The sequence below is a fragment of the Rhipicephalus microplus genome, chromosome 7 (assembly GCF_043290135.1).
Source record: "Rhipicephalus microplus isolate Deutch F79 chromosome 7, USDA_Rmic, whole genome shotgun sequence".
NCBI classification, from domain to species: domain Eukaryota; kingdom Metazoa; phylum Arthropoda; class Arachnida; order Ixodida; family Ixodidae; genus Rhipicephalus; species Rhipicephalus microplus.
In genome coordinates this window covers 31901734-31918125 of record NC_134706.1, presented here as the reverse complement: position 1 = coordinate 31918125, position 16392 = coordinate 31901734, and the positions used below count along the sequence as shown (strand labels likewise).

The 16392-nt window shown below is 45.9% G+C and overlaps 1 protein-coding gene across 2 annotated transcripts in view; it reads left to right on the top strand.

Moving 5' to 3' along the window:
• Nucleotides 1-6309: 6309 nt before the first annotated feature.
• The window catches only part of LOC119183404 (lysosomal alpha-glucosidase), a 39162-nt gene continuing 29079 nt past the window's right edge, over nt 6310-16392 (top strand). For both annotated transcript variants that reach the window (XM_075868941.1, XM_075868942.1), the window contains exons 1-7: nt 6310-6428; nt 7887-8186; nt 10573-10879; nt 11497-11740; nt 12719-12861; nt 13561-13726; nt 14638-14734. In XM_075868941.1, the coding sequence (XP_075725056.1) occupies nt 6320-6428; nt 7887-8186; nt 10573-10879; nt 11497-11740; nt 12719-12861; nt 13561-13726; nt 14638-14734 (1366 nt within the window). In that variant the 5' untranslated portion in view covers nt 6310-6319. The remainder of the gene's footprint in view (nt 6429-7886; nt 8187-10572; nt 10880-11496; nt 11741-12718; nt 12862-13560; nt 13727-14637; nt 14735-16392) is intronic.

Genomic DNA, 16392 nt, shown 5'->3' with positions numbered 1-16392 from the left:
CCCGCAATCAACTACATGTTTTTACACTCTTAATGGCATCCCACGTAAACTGCTAGATATAGACGGGAAACCTAACATTTTTCTTCCAGTTTCCTGAATATAGCCATAATTTAACCGGAACCTGATTAAGGGTGTACTTGAGTTTGTCGGAAAAATTTCGGGGAGAGGCCGCAAGCCCGCAACCAACTATCTGACTAAGCGGACTGCTCCCGTACATCTCCAGCTCTCCTTTTCCTGCCCAACCGGATTTTATTTCACGCTTGCGAATCTCTTGCTATCGCCACCACGACCTTTGAAACGCCAATCGATAATGTCTACAGAATGATACAGTTCAAAACATACAAGATACCTGGAAGGCGTCCCGCTGTCTTACCACAGGAGGCTTCACTCAGGTCACTCTTCTTCTTCTGTTTCTGTTAGCGTGACCAAAGGAAATAGTTTCATTGTTTGCAAAGGGACGATGGCTATTACCCACTATATATGGCAAACGTGAGTCACGGTAGCCTATATAGTAGGTCAGGCGTTGCGCTACTAAGCACGAGGGCGCGAGTTCGTTTGCCTGCAGTGGTGGCCGTTTCTCGAACGTTAGGTGGTCAAAATGTATTCGGAGTCCGCGAATACGGCCAGCCTGCAAACCGTGTTTATTTATTTATTATTCATTTATTTTCAATACTGTGAGGGTTATCGGGCTGTTACAGGGTGGGACAGTTTACAATTCGGAAGAAGTAAATGCGACCAGTATTACACATGCAGCACAATCAAATCTAAAAAAAAGTAAAAAGCAAATATATGCAGCACGTAAAAACATATACAAAACATTAGCAGTGCATTTATACATAATAAGAATTTTGATATTACACGCCCAGTGACTGAAGTCTTTCTTCAAAACTCTCGTGCAAAATCACACCATCAAACATTTCCGCGCATAGTTTATTCCAGCCTTCAATTGTTTTGACCAAGGAAGAATGCTTGCAGTCATTAACTCTGGAGAGGTAGGGTCTAACAACGAAATGGTGACAGGATCGATGTCATTCTCAACTTCGAGGCTGCAAGTAGAGTCCGGGATCTATGTTTTCCATACCATGATATAGCTGATAAAAAGTTTTAGTCTGGCTATTTTTCTGCGTAGGGCTAAACTTGCAAAGCTTGCCTTATTAGTCAATGCAGTGACGAAATCAGTGCTTTTGTGCTTGGAAAAAAATAAAGCGTGCTGCAAGACGCTGCACTCGCTCGATCTGATTTATTAGAGTTAGTCGGTACGAGGCCCACATTCTCCCCGCGTACTCCTAGGTGGGTCGAACAACCGTTGTGTAAGCTGTGAGGTTTACATCAGGGGAGGCCTGTTTTAATTTACGTGGTAGCATTCCCAGCTTTCGCTGAGCTGATCAGAAAATGTTGCCAACATGCTCACTCCAAGTAACACCTAAGTAGTTCATCTTCATTGCTCGCCGAATTTCCGTACTCCCGACTTTGTTAGTAAATTGGGATTGTGATTGCTTTGTAGTGACACTCATGCAGACTGATTTATAGAAGTTAAATTTGCATGTCATATACTACACATCAGTCGTAAAGTTTGTTTAATGGTTCATTTAACAACAATTGTAACTTCAGCCCGTAGAACCAGTTCATTGGTAAAGTGTTAAATGAATGATGGTGGTAATGATGACTACAGCTCCACAACGCCACATACCAACAACATGGGAGGGGACAGAAGTGACTATAGTTCTTTTGAACGCCTTGTATGATTACTAGTAAAGTAACAAATAAATTACATCAAATATATCTTATAAGAAAAGGTGATTACTGGTGCATTATTGTGCAAATATAGGTGAAACTAAGAAATTGAGCCACAGTCTCAATTTTTCAATCTATATATGCAAAAAAAGTTTTCTGGTTCACTGCCCCTATGCTGGGGCAATAAGAGCACAGCATATGTGCTTCGCGAACAAAATTACAGACTGGCAAGAGTTGCTGAACTAGCATGGTGGTAGTATTGCATCTAATATATACAACGAAACGATGGACAATAGAAGCGCAAAGAGGTGTCTGAGGCCTCTTTAATATTCTTATGAATTATTGTTGGTCAATATCGCAGTATGCGTCAATCAGATAGAAAAAAATTGCTGAACTTCATCTTTTTTCTTGATTATCTGGCTCTGTATGTAGGATAGACGGAATAAATGAATTTCTGGCTTCACACCCTGAGCCAAATTGGAAAAATACTGCTGAAACAGTACGTTGTCGACATACATCCCTAATGTGTCGTGTCATCATCACATTCACAGAGTTGTGGAAGATACAGATAATTATCCGCTATTATATTCCCTAGATGACTCAATAATAAATTTCTCTTCTTCAAAATTCAATAATTCGTTTTACCCATTGTAATAACCGCCGGTTTAATGGCCAATCCCTCCTAGTGGGTACAAGCCAAAGCATATAGGAACAAGTGAGCAAGCAAGCAAGCTGTCCAGGCTTGCGCAAGATAACGTGTCTACAAAATTATATACCTATAAAAATCAGACTATTCCTCTAGTCCAAGAATAAATCCGTTTCTTTATTTAAATAATTGTATGCGTTACATCAAGCACCACACTTTCCTTACGTTATCGGTAATCTTTCAATTATATCTCCATTGTTCTAAATCTGAACAATACTTTTTAAAACCACCGGATTCTTGGCCAATCCCTCATAGTGGGGATGCGCCACGGTCAATAGGTGAACAAGGACAAGAACAAGCTCCTCGCTGGTGCGTGGCTCGTGGTCAAAGGAAGAAGAAGTTATCCCGCACTCAGGCGTTATTTTAACCAAATTTCGATGTCGTGTCCCTCCATTAAACTTTTACTTGCACAGAGCTGGTCTGGCGATATCCCCCCTGTGTCCATTCTGTGAAGAAACGGAAACAATAGAGCATTACTTTATAACATGTAAAAACTATTCATTAATTAGGAAAAGACTTTTAATTGTTCCGTTTCAAGCAGTAGGTTTAAATTTAACTGCAGATAATGTTCTAAGTTTCGGTGCCTTTAGCTTGGGACATTGCCACAGGAGCGTATTCGATGCTGTATGCAATTTCATTCGAGAATCAAAGCGCATGTCATAATAATGCCTGCTTAAATATATTTCTGAAGACACTTGTCTAATTTTGAATGAAATTTGCATATTCATTTGATTGTGACCGGGTGAGATAAGCTCGATTGTCTGGTCTACTCAAAATTTCTGTCTTCCACTGTAGTATTACCTCATCTTTTCTCTTCTTGATTCAATCTTCAATTATTTGTTTAGTTTAATATTCCTTTTTAGTTAATTATTATTTTCTATTACATCATTAGTTTTTTTTTTCATTAAGGATAAACCTTTTAATATATCTCATATAGGATACTTCTAGATTTCATGGCCAATCCCCCATAGTGGGTATGTGCCAGTGCGAAGGGGCAACAACAACAACAACAACTCAGGCGTTTGTCGCTCAGCCTCCGCCTCGAATCGGTGAGCGTTTAGAGCGATGACTCCACCCAGGAACAGTTTTGTAGAACTGAGTTCTGTTACCATCAATAGGAATGCCGACAGAAAGCCGTTGTTGAAGAAAAATAGCGCAGCCCCTGCAGAGTACCGCCAGCTTGGGGCAGAGCCGAGCTGGTGGCCTCTTGGCTGGTCCCAGCTTGACTAGGCACACGCGCGGTCACATCACGATGCACGAAGTGTTCACGGGATCACACAGTAAAGGAAGAGTATCGCCTGGGTATCGACGAGGTTCTCTTGCGTATCGCAGCACCAGGTAACCTAATTAGGTTTAGCTAATCGGATTAAATTGCCTAATTTGCTCATATGAAGATCGGTACCAATTAGTTTGAATCCCAAGTCAACCTAATTAGACCATCTGGCCTAGCTGTGTCCAGTTTTGGTTAGTGATAATTATACAGGTTTCGCTCAGCCCACTTGCGAAGCTCGGCATGAGTAGGAGCACCAGAACATCAGCTGTGTTTAATTAGGAATAAGAATGCTTTCAATCAATTAGCTTAATAATCTGACTTATCTTTGACATGTTCACCAAGATCTAATTAGGCTTCGCTATGACTACATAGGTGGAGCTATGCTGAGCGCACACAAGTAATATATATTCTCTTGTCTACATGACGAGTGGAACAAACGGAGGGCATAGCAGCTCTGCTGTAAAGGCTTCTTAAGAGAGAGGAGCACAACTCATCTTGTATGCTGCAAACCGGACGGATGCGTTTAGTCCCGTTACAGACATCAAAACGACGCAGTAATTTGGCCTATATTGATATACTCTAGCCTGTGGACTCTAATGGTGGTAATTTATGCATAACTGGTCTGTTGACCTCCGACAAAATGAAATTCGAACATTGATAGTTAAGTTTAACACCAAAATCTGTGCGCGACGTCGTGGATTTCAAAGTATTTTGTTTGCATTGTTGAGGAATTCACTCGACGACATATCCTGTAATTTCGGTATGTTATGTCTATAGCACCCTCACAGGACAATGTACTTCACTTTTACAAATTAGGAACTCGTCAGGACGTGGTAGATGATGTCAGTACCTATGGTGTAACGTGGGGTCCAGGAATATAAAGGTGGCGTTGAGAACCCTATTGTCTTTTTGCACGTTTTCTTGCTGACCAAGCGTCTGTTAAGAGTAATTTTCTACTGCTAGGAATATCATTTTTTTTTCGTATCCCATGTATACATATGAATTGCAGTAGCTACACATGCACAGTACAGTGCCAGGGTCAACTCGAAACGGATTAGAAATGTCTTCCTCGTGTTAAAGCTAACCCACAACCATCCGACGGTCTTGCACTGGGAATAAGTCCGCCCGAGTGAAGATCGGGATAAGGCGACGTATACATGCCGAAAGGTGGTGTGGCGGTTGGTTATCATTGGCTGGCTAAAATGACGCAATCGTCTTTGCTGCAGTGGTTATTGGCTTTTGCATTATAGTTGAGCGTTACTGCTGCACGAAAAGTGATGGCAGCAGAATACTGACCTGCCAAAGGCTGATTCCTTCAACGGCAACTTTTATATCTTAGTGGAATAATTAGTTATTGTTTTAGGTTATGCTAAGGTTCACCGAACAATGGCGCACATCCTTTATCGCATACTTTTAAGTCTCGGGCAGGGCACGTGGTCACCTGGTACAATAGAATTGTGCAGCCTAGAGGTTAACCCAGCACAACAATATCGGCTTGTGTTAACATTGCATTAGTTCATCAACCCAGGCTCCATTCTGCTTTCTAGCAAATTCATGAAAATTGCTCCCCGAAGGGGAGAGTTTTTAATGTGCTAACACTTCGGGGGATATGACTGGCGTCAAGTGTGAATGTGCGGATAAATATTAAATTTGGTTTAATAAATTCTCAACATTTACTGGATCAGTCGTTAGCATTTTAGGTGGATACGGAAGTGCTGGTTCCTGCTGGCAGGTGATTTTGATATCTTATGATTCCTCAAGTAAGTATACGGTTATAAACACATATTAGGTTATAAACAACTAACAAAGTAATGTTAGCATAATGTACGTTTACAGCACACGACAGTCACTTACGAAAATAGTTTTTTTTTTCAATTTTGTTGAGAAACAATAAATTTAAGATTTTTCGAAAGTGTTACCCGAATGCAACGCTCGCTGCATCCACAAAGCCACCACGCACAGATTTCGCGGTCTTGCCGCTGGGTGGCGCAGCGCTTGCACGAAAGAGAAAGAGACTGGGTGCACTGCTCAGCTCGTGCATTGGCTCATGAATTGCAGTTAGCCTGTCCTGCAGCGGGTCTTCCCATGCGGGTGGGAAAAATACGGTTTGTAGCTTGAAATTGTGTGGCAAGACGCGACAGCGCCGAACGCAGTGAGGCGGCCTTTTCTACTTTATTCCAGCATGCGTACCAATGTGGGCTATCGGGGCACCTTAAAGTAAATTTTATCGTAGCAAGGAACCACAAGACATCAAAAAACAGCTATGTATTTTCAGCAAGGTCATTTTCGGAGGCGTATGTATCACCGATTCTGGAAACAAAAGTGCTCGCATCCATCTGTTGCCTAATCTTTGCACTTGTTTCCTCTGTATGATCCAAGCCAGTTTACTTTAATCATACGAAGTGGTGTACGTGTCCGCTTTAGCCGAGGCCATGTTGCCCGTTTAAAATGACGCGGCATCAACTGTTCAATTGGCGTGGTTCTAGGGTGGGAGGTAATGATAGGCTCTTCAGCTGATGGGAGTGTCATAAACTCCTTCAAAGCTAATGGCCTTGCCAGCAGTATTCATGGTGCTTCACTGACCTGCGCAGGTAGTGCAAGAGCAGATGGAGCGCAGGGCATCCCGTCGCAACGTCGAGGACGCCAACCAAGGTGACATCTTCCAGGAGGTGCGCCTGGATGACAATGGCAACATGGAGGAGGCACCCATCACCGGTAGCATTGACATCGTGTGCATAAGTATTCGATGCTTGGCGAGTTTTCGTCCCATACTCAAAAGCAATATTTACCTTAGATGATTTACTTACGTGAAGACAGGCACCATACTTTTCTCCCAAGGAGATCATCGACGTTCAGAGAGTCAAATATAAGAAGACCCAAAGCGAAAGATCTGTCGTTTTGCTCTTCCCAATTCCAGTAATAAGGCGAGAGCCTACGGACGGTAGCACGATGTGCTAAAGACGTTGCATAAACAGGGATAAAGTGCCAAGACAAGGTCACTTATGTTTGAAAATGTGGGCCTATCTTTGTCAGAGATGACTTGTAGTTCATGGCGCAGGTTTTTTTTTGCAGGCGGGAAGTGCGACAGCTACACCACGTTATATGCGGTACAGGGCTAACCCCCGTTAGAGCTAACAGGCTAAAGATGAGAAGAAGCTTTTGACAAGTATAGGGTGACCTATTCAAAGGGTGGGTAGCTGAGCTGGCGTACTTTATTATGGTTCATTTCTCCTTCCTCGGGTATACTTAAGGTGAAATTCTCATGTGACTCATGCGGTGAAATATATAATGTCCAACGCGCTTCTTCATGAGACACTAATCACGTGACAGCATCAATGCCAACGGCACGCTTAGGACCAGAGGCCTGCTATGCCTTATAGAAGGTGTAAAATGGTCCTAGATGCACCATCGCGCTCGTATAAAAAGAGGCATACATATACGTAGGTACCTCGATCTTCATTGCATCTGCGTTAAAGATTTGATTTATGAGTCTTCCTAACGATAGTGAGGGACCCTATTTTGCTCTTGCCGAGCGACCACACTCGGAAAATATCGAGTAAATAGGGAGTCTTTTTGTCCCTCAACAATAATCGCCATCTATGTTGCGTACCTTCCCTCGAAATATTACCGCGAGACTGGCACTTCAAGAATAACATGCGCGTTATCAACGTGACATCGCTTTTTTCATAGCAAAGGGGCCATCGCTGAGTTTTCCCAGTAAAAAAAAAGCACCAGCAAGGCGAATTATGATTATTGTTCCGGGAAGAAATAACACCCTTTATACTCGATCTTTCTTTGAAGTGCATGCATGCCTTATTTTTCTGGGAATCCACTGTCGAGAACGTATTGGACATGGCGCTGCCCATCCCAGCTCCGAAAGGCAGCGAAATCGCTGTTGCATTTCCTCAAAATCACGGGCTTGTTTCATCGTTTGTGATCTGAAACTCGAAACAGTACAGCATCGACCCAGTCAGTGACTTTTTTCCCCTCCTCTAAAACGTTCCTTCTCTCTTTCCTATTCTCCAGGCCAGTGCAGGGTAGCTTACCGGGGCTCAGTCCTGGTTAACCTCCCCACCTTTCTCCTTATTCTCCCTCTCTCTCTTTTCAAACATAAGTACAGTACAACTTAAGCCTAGTGAGCCACCTCGACTGTTGGCTTTCTCTCTGATGCAGGTACGCTCCTTTCTGGCGACAAGTCAGCGGGCGGGGCGCTGCGCATCCCGACGGCGGTGATGTACTCGTTCGGCGTCGTCATGCTGCTGTCGTCGTGCGTCATCCTGGTGTCGCTCTTCTACATCATGTCGGCGGGCCGGCCCTTCTCTCCGCGCGACAAGCCGCTGCCCAAGCCGGAGCCGACGATGACCATCAAGCTGCGCATGGCCGATCTGCCGGAGAGCTTCCTCGGGGCGCTGCGACAGCGGGGCGCCGCCGGACCGGGAGTGGGCAACGGATCTGTGGCCTCCGCTGCGGCAGGTAGGTAGAGTTGTGAAAGACTAGTGTAGAATTGGGCGTATTGGTATATCGCGATTACACAGGCTTGGCAGCGCAGGAGACATGAAAGGACTTGGAGAGAAGACAATCAGTGCTGCTTGCAACTGAATAGTCGTGTTCAAACGCTTCACCTTATATAACTTCAAACTTACGTCGTATTGTGGTTGTTCCGGACCTGAAGGTAATGGGTTTGATCCTGGGCCACGGCAGTCGCACTTCAATAGAGGCAAAATGGTCCCGTGTGCTGTGTGATGTCAGTGCATGTTATCAAAAACCAGATGGTCGAAATTTCAGGAACCCCTGCTACGGCGTTTCCCGTAAGCTATCTTAGTTTTGGGACATCAAACCCCTGATATTATTGTAATATAATATTAGGCATCAACTCTGCGCTACACAACAAGTAACCTTAACTGAACACGTGAATGATATTCATATCTTCACTTTATCTGTTAGATCAGTAGAACGCGTGGCAAAACATTCTTGTTCAATAATTTCGCGTAAGGACCGATCTGACCGTGCACTTTGCGATTATGTTGCAGTCTGAAAACATTGATTCATGCTCTGCGGAGGGCCAAAGTTCACATCACTCCACAGAGCTGCCGCGTTTCGATGAAGGTAAAATGACAAGACGTCCCCGAGCGCTATCGTGAGTACTACAAGCATGAACACGCCAGCGCACGGCGAATCATGTGGACCCACCGATTAGAACAGTGATGTTGGAAATTGAGAGCAGAATGCGGCTCTTCTGCAGGAACTGCAGCTCTCACTCTCAACACGTACCTGTTTTAACGGCAAGTATGCCTGATACGCGCTCTGCGCGACATGCCCGACTCATCATCGCGAACGCCCAATGGCATGCTAGCCTTTGCTTTTTATATATCCACACTAGAGAAACGAGAGTGCCAGCAGTTAGCTGGACCACGGCGTCCTTTGCACTTTAGTTCTGATAGGGCCGCCCTGTGTATCACGTGCGAGGCCAATGGCCATGCGCTCTCGCGTTCCCGCTCAGATCGCTCGCAACAGTATAGTTGCGTGTTGGTCGATCAGTTCTAGGAGGTGGTGGCGCAAGGTGGTGGTGCAGCATTATAGGAAAACCTTGCACCCCATCTTTTCGTAGAGAAAACTGACAGCGCGATTTGGTCACATTTCTCAGATAAAAAAAAATTTAGTTAACGAAAAAAATCCGACCTTAATTGTCCGGGGCTTTCACCTTGCGGAGAATGTGCCCATACCGGACGCCCAAGTCGGGAATTAGGGTCACCGCTAGTTTTAAAATGTTTTAAGCATGGAGCACTTGAGGGGCCCGGGACGTCGTACGGTGCCGTATGCTGTCATCGCTTGGCGCAACGGATATAAAAGCACGCACAGCGTAGCCTTAAGTATAGCATACCGAGCACGCGCTCACGCCAAGAAATCCTCTCGTGTCTTCGAGTGCCTTGATGGCGATAGCAAGCGCGGAGCGTTTTAGGAAGCCCGTTCTCTTGTATGCTGTCATCGCATACAACAAAGAGAGAAGAGGGACAGAAGAAAATCAGAAGAGGAAAAGAAAGCCCAAGAGAAACAAACAGGGCTGTCCTGCTCAGTGCTCACTTCAGCCCTGGCGATCTTCCTTATGAGAGCTCGCGGAACATATGCGTCGTACTTGAAAGTAAAAGGCTGCGCGTGGATGAAACACGTTCGTATACCATGGTGCAGCAGTGGTTGCGGAGCTCTACCGCTAACCCAAAGGTTGCGGGTTATCAACTCCGGCCGCAGGGTTCGCATTTAAACGGAGGCGAGGTGGCAGAAGCTCGTGTATTATGCGATGTAGAGGACGTTAAAGAACACCAAATGGTTGAAATGTGCGGAGCGCCCTCTTGCAGTGTCCTTCGTAATCATATCGTCATTTTGGGACATCAAACTGTAGACATTCTTCTTCATTACTAGTATTTTTAAATGACAGTTTCACTTGCAATCATACTGCAAAAGTACAATCACATGAATGGGTCTGTACTCTTCTATGCGAATGTGTTCTTTTTCCTACAGCCTTTTACAACTTTAACACGCTAGCCCAAGAGAGAGTTTTACTGTTCACTAAACATTTCTAGTGTTAGGGCAGTGTCTATGCGACACAACAATAATAATCTAGTCCCAGTACTTTCCTTAAGTTATCACCACGATTTTGGTAGTTCGCGGTTCCGAACGGCGCACTCGTGATCAGTCTGACATAGCATTCCCTACAGGAAAAGTGGCCAGCGCCGGGTTTTTCAAGAAAGTAAACGCGAGCAAGTCAGTTGACGATTATTGTTGTGTAGCAGAAGTACTCCCCGAATACTCCATTTTTTATCTTATAGCGGGTACGTGGCGTTTGCTTTCACTCTGTGGACAGCCAATGACCCCGGCCGTGGTCGCGGTGATGGCCGGCGCCACTCGCCAGCAGCGCCCCCGCTCCTCAGCGGCAGCGACCACCGCGCTGCAGTGCAGCGTCCGGGCGAACCCATGATGTCGGCCCAGATGTACGGCGACAGCGCCATGGCCGAAGAAGGCTACTCGGACATTGGGAGGGTCGGCCCGGGATCGTCCAGGGGTGACGTCAAGGAGATAGTCGTCATCCAGAGCCCCATTTGCGGCCAGGTGTGGGAGAGTCAACGCATCGACTGCCATCCCGAAGCGGCCCCGAGCCTCGAGTCGTGCCGGTAAGCCACGTACTCTTCAAGAGATTTCCGTTTCTACAGCTGGGATCTAGGTTCATACTGTAAAAAAAAGAAGACGCTCAAGGCACACGTTTTAGAATTGTTGAGACGAAAGAACAGTAGGCTTTTTATAGCTTTTAGCGGTGACTCACTTCGAACTCACTTCGCTCTTTCATTAAGCGGCCGCCCCTCCACTAACATCTAAGAACGATAGCTACTTGGCCACTACCGCATGTATATACTTTCGTACGTGTGTGTCTAAACGTCCTTCACAGCATTTTAATAAACATCCCGAGTTTTTCTTTATGAGTTGGCGTCACAATCATTTTCCGCGTTATTTTGCAAGTCATGCAGTATGCGAAACCAGGAACGTATTTTAAATGGTTACGTGAAACACTGTAGACGTTGTTTATTTGAGGGCGCCGTAAAGTAAGGAAGCATCCAGAAAAAGATTACTCGGCGAAATCTTGCCAACGAAAATGAATTTCGGGTAAACGGTAAAGTTGTACACATGTTTGGTTGTGTTATTAGTTGTCTCTAAAGAACAGTCCATCGACCGGGCGAAACAAAATCTCTGGATCAGTGAACACCTTTGGTTTCACGGAATGGTATCGTTGCAGAGTCCGCGGCTGCTGCTTCGAACCGGTCAACGCGTCCTCTGAGAACTTGGAGCCCGGTTTCCAGCTGCCGCCAGCCTGCTTCTACCCGGCCAACTACCTGGGCTACAAGGTGGACTCCATACAGCGGTCCCCGACGAGAATAGTGGCGCGTGCCGTACGCGTCACACCGTCCGGTCTTCCGGACGACCTGCGTACCATCCAGGTGGAAGTGACCAATTACAACGACAACACTGCCCGCATCAGGGTACGCGCATGCGCACACGTAGATGCGGCACGCTAACTCGGGGATGCAGCCACGACTAGTGCGATAGGGGACGTCAGATTGCAGGAAGTTGTCGATTTTAACTCTTGAAGTAGTCGTAGTAGTAAATATTTATTTAGAAAAAAAAACAGAGGTTGCTAGGGAGACCAGCCTCTAGTGGGTCAGTTTCTCTGCAGTACTAGGTGGAGTTCATAGTCAGGGACCCCATTAGTCGTGGCCGCTGTCCTGGCACGCTTGACCGTGACTCGTTGGGCCACAAGGTCCTGGCAACCGAGCAGGGCCGCCTCCCAGTCCTCTCTTGTTCAAGGATGGTCCGTTAGACAGGGAGTACTATAACACTTGAACTATAAGCGCTTTCACTCATTAAGGGTAGTACAAATCTTTGCCCATGGTTTACATGAGTTATGAATGACATTACGGAAATGTATGCCAAGAACATTTTGTTTTAGACTTTTGTACGCATCCTAACTACATTCGCGCCTTCAGTGCAATAGGGAGTGCATTTGCTCAATAGACATACAAAAAGAATTCACAGTAAAAAAAGTTGTCACATTTCGTCCGGCCCAAGTTACTTGCCACACCAAAAAGCTTTGCTTTTGTGAAATTTTCAGCGTTTAGCGCTCACACTGAGAGAACTACGACGTCTTCAGTACAGGTTCAGGGGTGCATCAGCACCTTTGCTAAAGCTGTGCCAATTTACTAGTAAGGGTTACTACTAAAAGTTGGATTATAAACGTAATGTGTTTTTCCCAGATAGTTTCCGCCAAGGATAAATTCTTCAAATGGCGCGAACTGGTCAAACACTGTCTGTCAGTGAAACCAACGCTTCGGCAAAGGAACCATCTTTAGACAAGTCGCTTCATCGAAACGTTGAACGTGTACACACATCTGTACTTACGTTCCCTTAGACGCGAAATGTAGCGTACGTTTTCTTTTTTATTCCGTGGGACTTGTTCACAGGTGTACGACCCGAGGTCTGCGCGGTACGAAGTGCCCCTGCCTAACGTGCCACAGAAGGACCACTACTTTCCTGTGATGTACGAGACCTCGGTCAACCCGGCCGGAGACGTCGAGGTCATCCGGCCCGCGTCCAGGAAAGTTGTGTACGTAACACACTTGGAGCTGTGACTCTACGTGGATTCGAAGCCATCGCTGTACTGGCGAGCTACGTTGCTTGTGGGCAAGAGCACGAAAAAGAGGCTTGATGTAGGCTTCGTCTCTTGAAAGTCCTGACTTAGTGTGCTTCAAGATAGACGTTAGAAAGATATGACTTCATGTACTTATAGTAACAAATACTATTATCTCGTATTCGGATACAGGGTAACGCTACTTCCTTCTCACCGCTAGGTGAAACGTTCCGTAATCACACAAATTACCGTTATAGGCAACTTGTCCGCAAAGCGTCCCGTTGTATAAAGCTAATACACGTGGTAGTGTACGTTTTGTTCTAAAAAAAACTTGAACACGAGACAGTTAATGTTATTCGTTTATACCTACAGATAATCAGTTTTAAAGACTTACTGTTCAATGTACAGGCGTTCTCGCAGTAACCCAAATGGACCTAGGGAGTGCGCGGTAGGCTTGCGGCGTCCTAAACGATTGCAGATCATTGGGAAATGTAATGGGGACGGGGGTAATCTTATTGGGGAGCGCGTTGTAGAGGATGTAGCTACAACCTCTCTAGCAGTCAGAATACTGCTTTTGTCAAGCTTGAGTACAATTCTTTGAAGTGGTCGTGACTGCTCAGTATCAGAGAATACGAGGAATATAGGCCGGAGGTGAACACGGAAGTGGTTCTGCAGATTCCACACAAACCTGTCCACACTGGTGTTCGCGGACCAGTTTCTTCAGATGTCCACTTACATTCCGTCACGTTACGTTTACGGGGTCGGAGATGTGAAGTCACCGCTGCTGCGAAGTACGGACTGGCAGAAGATCACCCTTTTCAACGCCGGGAGGTCGCCCATGGTGAGATTTTGTCGTTTTTCGCCTCGGTCGCAGTGCGCTGACTGCCGTGAATTTTAGGCCATATGTTGAGACGGCACACCAGACTGCTTGAGAGGTTAGTTATGGAGCGATTGTTGTTGTGACTGTAAGCCAAAGTTATACGGTTGCGTGAGTTCTGACTAGTAGAGATCGCGCATGGATATACCAGCGCGGTATGGTTCCTCATTCTGAGGAGCGCAGTACCAAAACTTCCGGTCGTCGCCTCATGCTCGAGAGTGAAGTGACGTGAGCAAAAGCGTCAGATATGACGCCGTACCGACACTGTCAAACTTGAAAGAAATGGAAAGGTTTTGCATGTCGTTGTACAAGTGTCCCTATTTCCCCCCAATCTCAGTACTTGGCTCGTGTCACTGGGGGGGGGGGGGGGTAACCCAAGCTATGCCACCTCGCGGTTCTGGCAATCTTGCCAGCATCCCTACTGTCAAACGCAGATGTCTGCAGTGACTTGCTTCTCTAGCAATGACGCGAAAAATACACTGCTATATTGGGAATTGTCATGTTGCAAAGAACATAAACTGGGCCATATCGGACTAACCACTTTTCGCAAGATGTTTCTCTACGATTGCTATATTTTTTTCATCAATGCAAATGATCGCCACGGTGTTCAAGTGGCCAAGGCATTCGGCTGCGGACCCGCAGGTCGCGGGATCGAATTGCAGTCACGGCACCCGCATTTTTCATGGAGGCTGAATTGCTTGAGGCCGGTGTGCTTATAGATTTAGGTGCGCGTTAAAGAAGCCCAGATGGTCGAAATTTCTGGAGCGCTCCACTATGACGTCTCCCGTATAATATCGTGGGTTTGGGACGTTACTCCTGCCCAATAATATAATTTATTATTACGCATGCAAATCACAACCTCTTTGTGTTCGCAGGAGGGCAAGAACTTGTACAGCAGCCACCCGTTTATGCTGGTTCACGAGGAAACGGGAGAGAGCTGTGGCATCTTTCTGCTCAACAGCAACGCCATGGGTAAGTCACATGTTGACTGCACAGGAAGACGGCATCGTACCGTCAGCCAAGCGCATACTTTATTGCAAGTGAATCATCACAAATGCATTCGATCGATATCTAACGGTAGAGTTTCATAACACGGTAATTACTTCGTGGAGTAATATATGAATTGGTTATTATAGTAAGAAGATCTCGACAATAAGTGTGCATTTGCGGTACATGCATGGCTGTTTGAAGGTACTGAGTGCTAAGGTTGAAAAGTATAAGCTGGTGCTTAAGTACGCTTGCTTTTGCTCTTCCAAACAAATGTAAAGAAATGGGGTAAGTGGTCTTATTACTTAATTGATTTTCTGCAGCTGGTAGATTAGAATTTTATTTCAGTGCACCAAATATAGATATATAAAGCATAGAGCTAAACAAAAATAATTTTTCCGTTTTCTAGCATTCTTTGAACCCAGTTTTCAAAGTTCTATACTTGACGCGGCACTTTTTTGGAAATATTATGTTCGAGCCGAACTCCTTGGTATAATCTTTTTCAATACACTCTGCTAAGTGGTGCTTTATGTAGGCATTGCCTTTCTATAGAAATTTCAGATACATAAAGCTTAATTTTTCGTTTTTTTTTCGGGCAGATGAATACTCTAAATGGCAGGCGTCCTCTTAACAACAACGCAGTGTTTTCGTCTCGCAGAGGTCCTCCCTCACACAAATCCCCTTAGAACTGTTTTTGTGGTGGGCGGCAAACTCATAGCCGAAGTGAGAAACAGAATGAACGTATAGAGTCGAATGACTTAAACTTCTGTTCATATTGCTACGGAGAGGAAGAAAAGGAAGAGGTGCGACTGACAGGCGCGCGACTGGGCCAATCAGCCATTGTGTCTCTTGCCTGTAGTTTTTACTCTGCAAATACATCTCGCTCAGAAGCAACCAACCTCGTAACATATTGGTGAGAGGTGCTGGGTAACCATCAGGCAACGGAGCTCCGCAGCGGACGTCGCATCGCCCTTCCAGCCATGGCCAATGCTCAGCCCTCCGCGTCAACGTCAGCGTCTCCGACGAACATGGCGTCGCAACCGTACGTTTTCACGCCTCTCAAGGATCCCGGTACATTCTGCGGAACCGATGGCGTCGACGTTGACGATTGGCTGGCCATGTTTGAACGAGTGAGTGTGCCGAACAGATGGGATCCCACACTTCAGTTGGCTAATGTGCTGTTCTATTTGAGAGGCACGGCCAAGGTGTGGTATGAGAACAATGAAGAAGAACTCACAAGCTGGGACCAATGCAAAGCAAAGATGCGGGAGGTGTTTGGCAAAACCGCCAGTCGGAAGATCGCCGCCAAAAAGGAATTGGCCTGCCGTGCCCAATCCCCTACGGAGTCATACCTCGCTTACATTCAAGACGTGCTGGCCCTCTGCCGAAAGGCCGAAAGCGACATGACAGAAGGTGACAAGGTGGGACATGTTCTGAAAGGGATTGCCGACGACGCGTTCAATCTCCTGATGTGCAAGGGCTGTTCCACCGTAGACGCGATCATCAAAGAGTGTCGTCAGTTCGAGCAAGTGAAAAGTCGCCGCATTCTACAAACATTCGCTCGACTCCCAAACACCGCTGCAACATCTACTTGCGAGGACCAGTCAACACCACAACGTGCATCGCCGCCGGGAGACCTTACA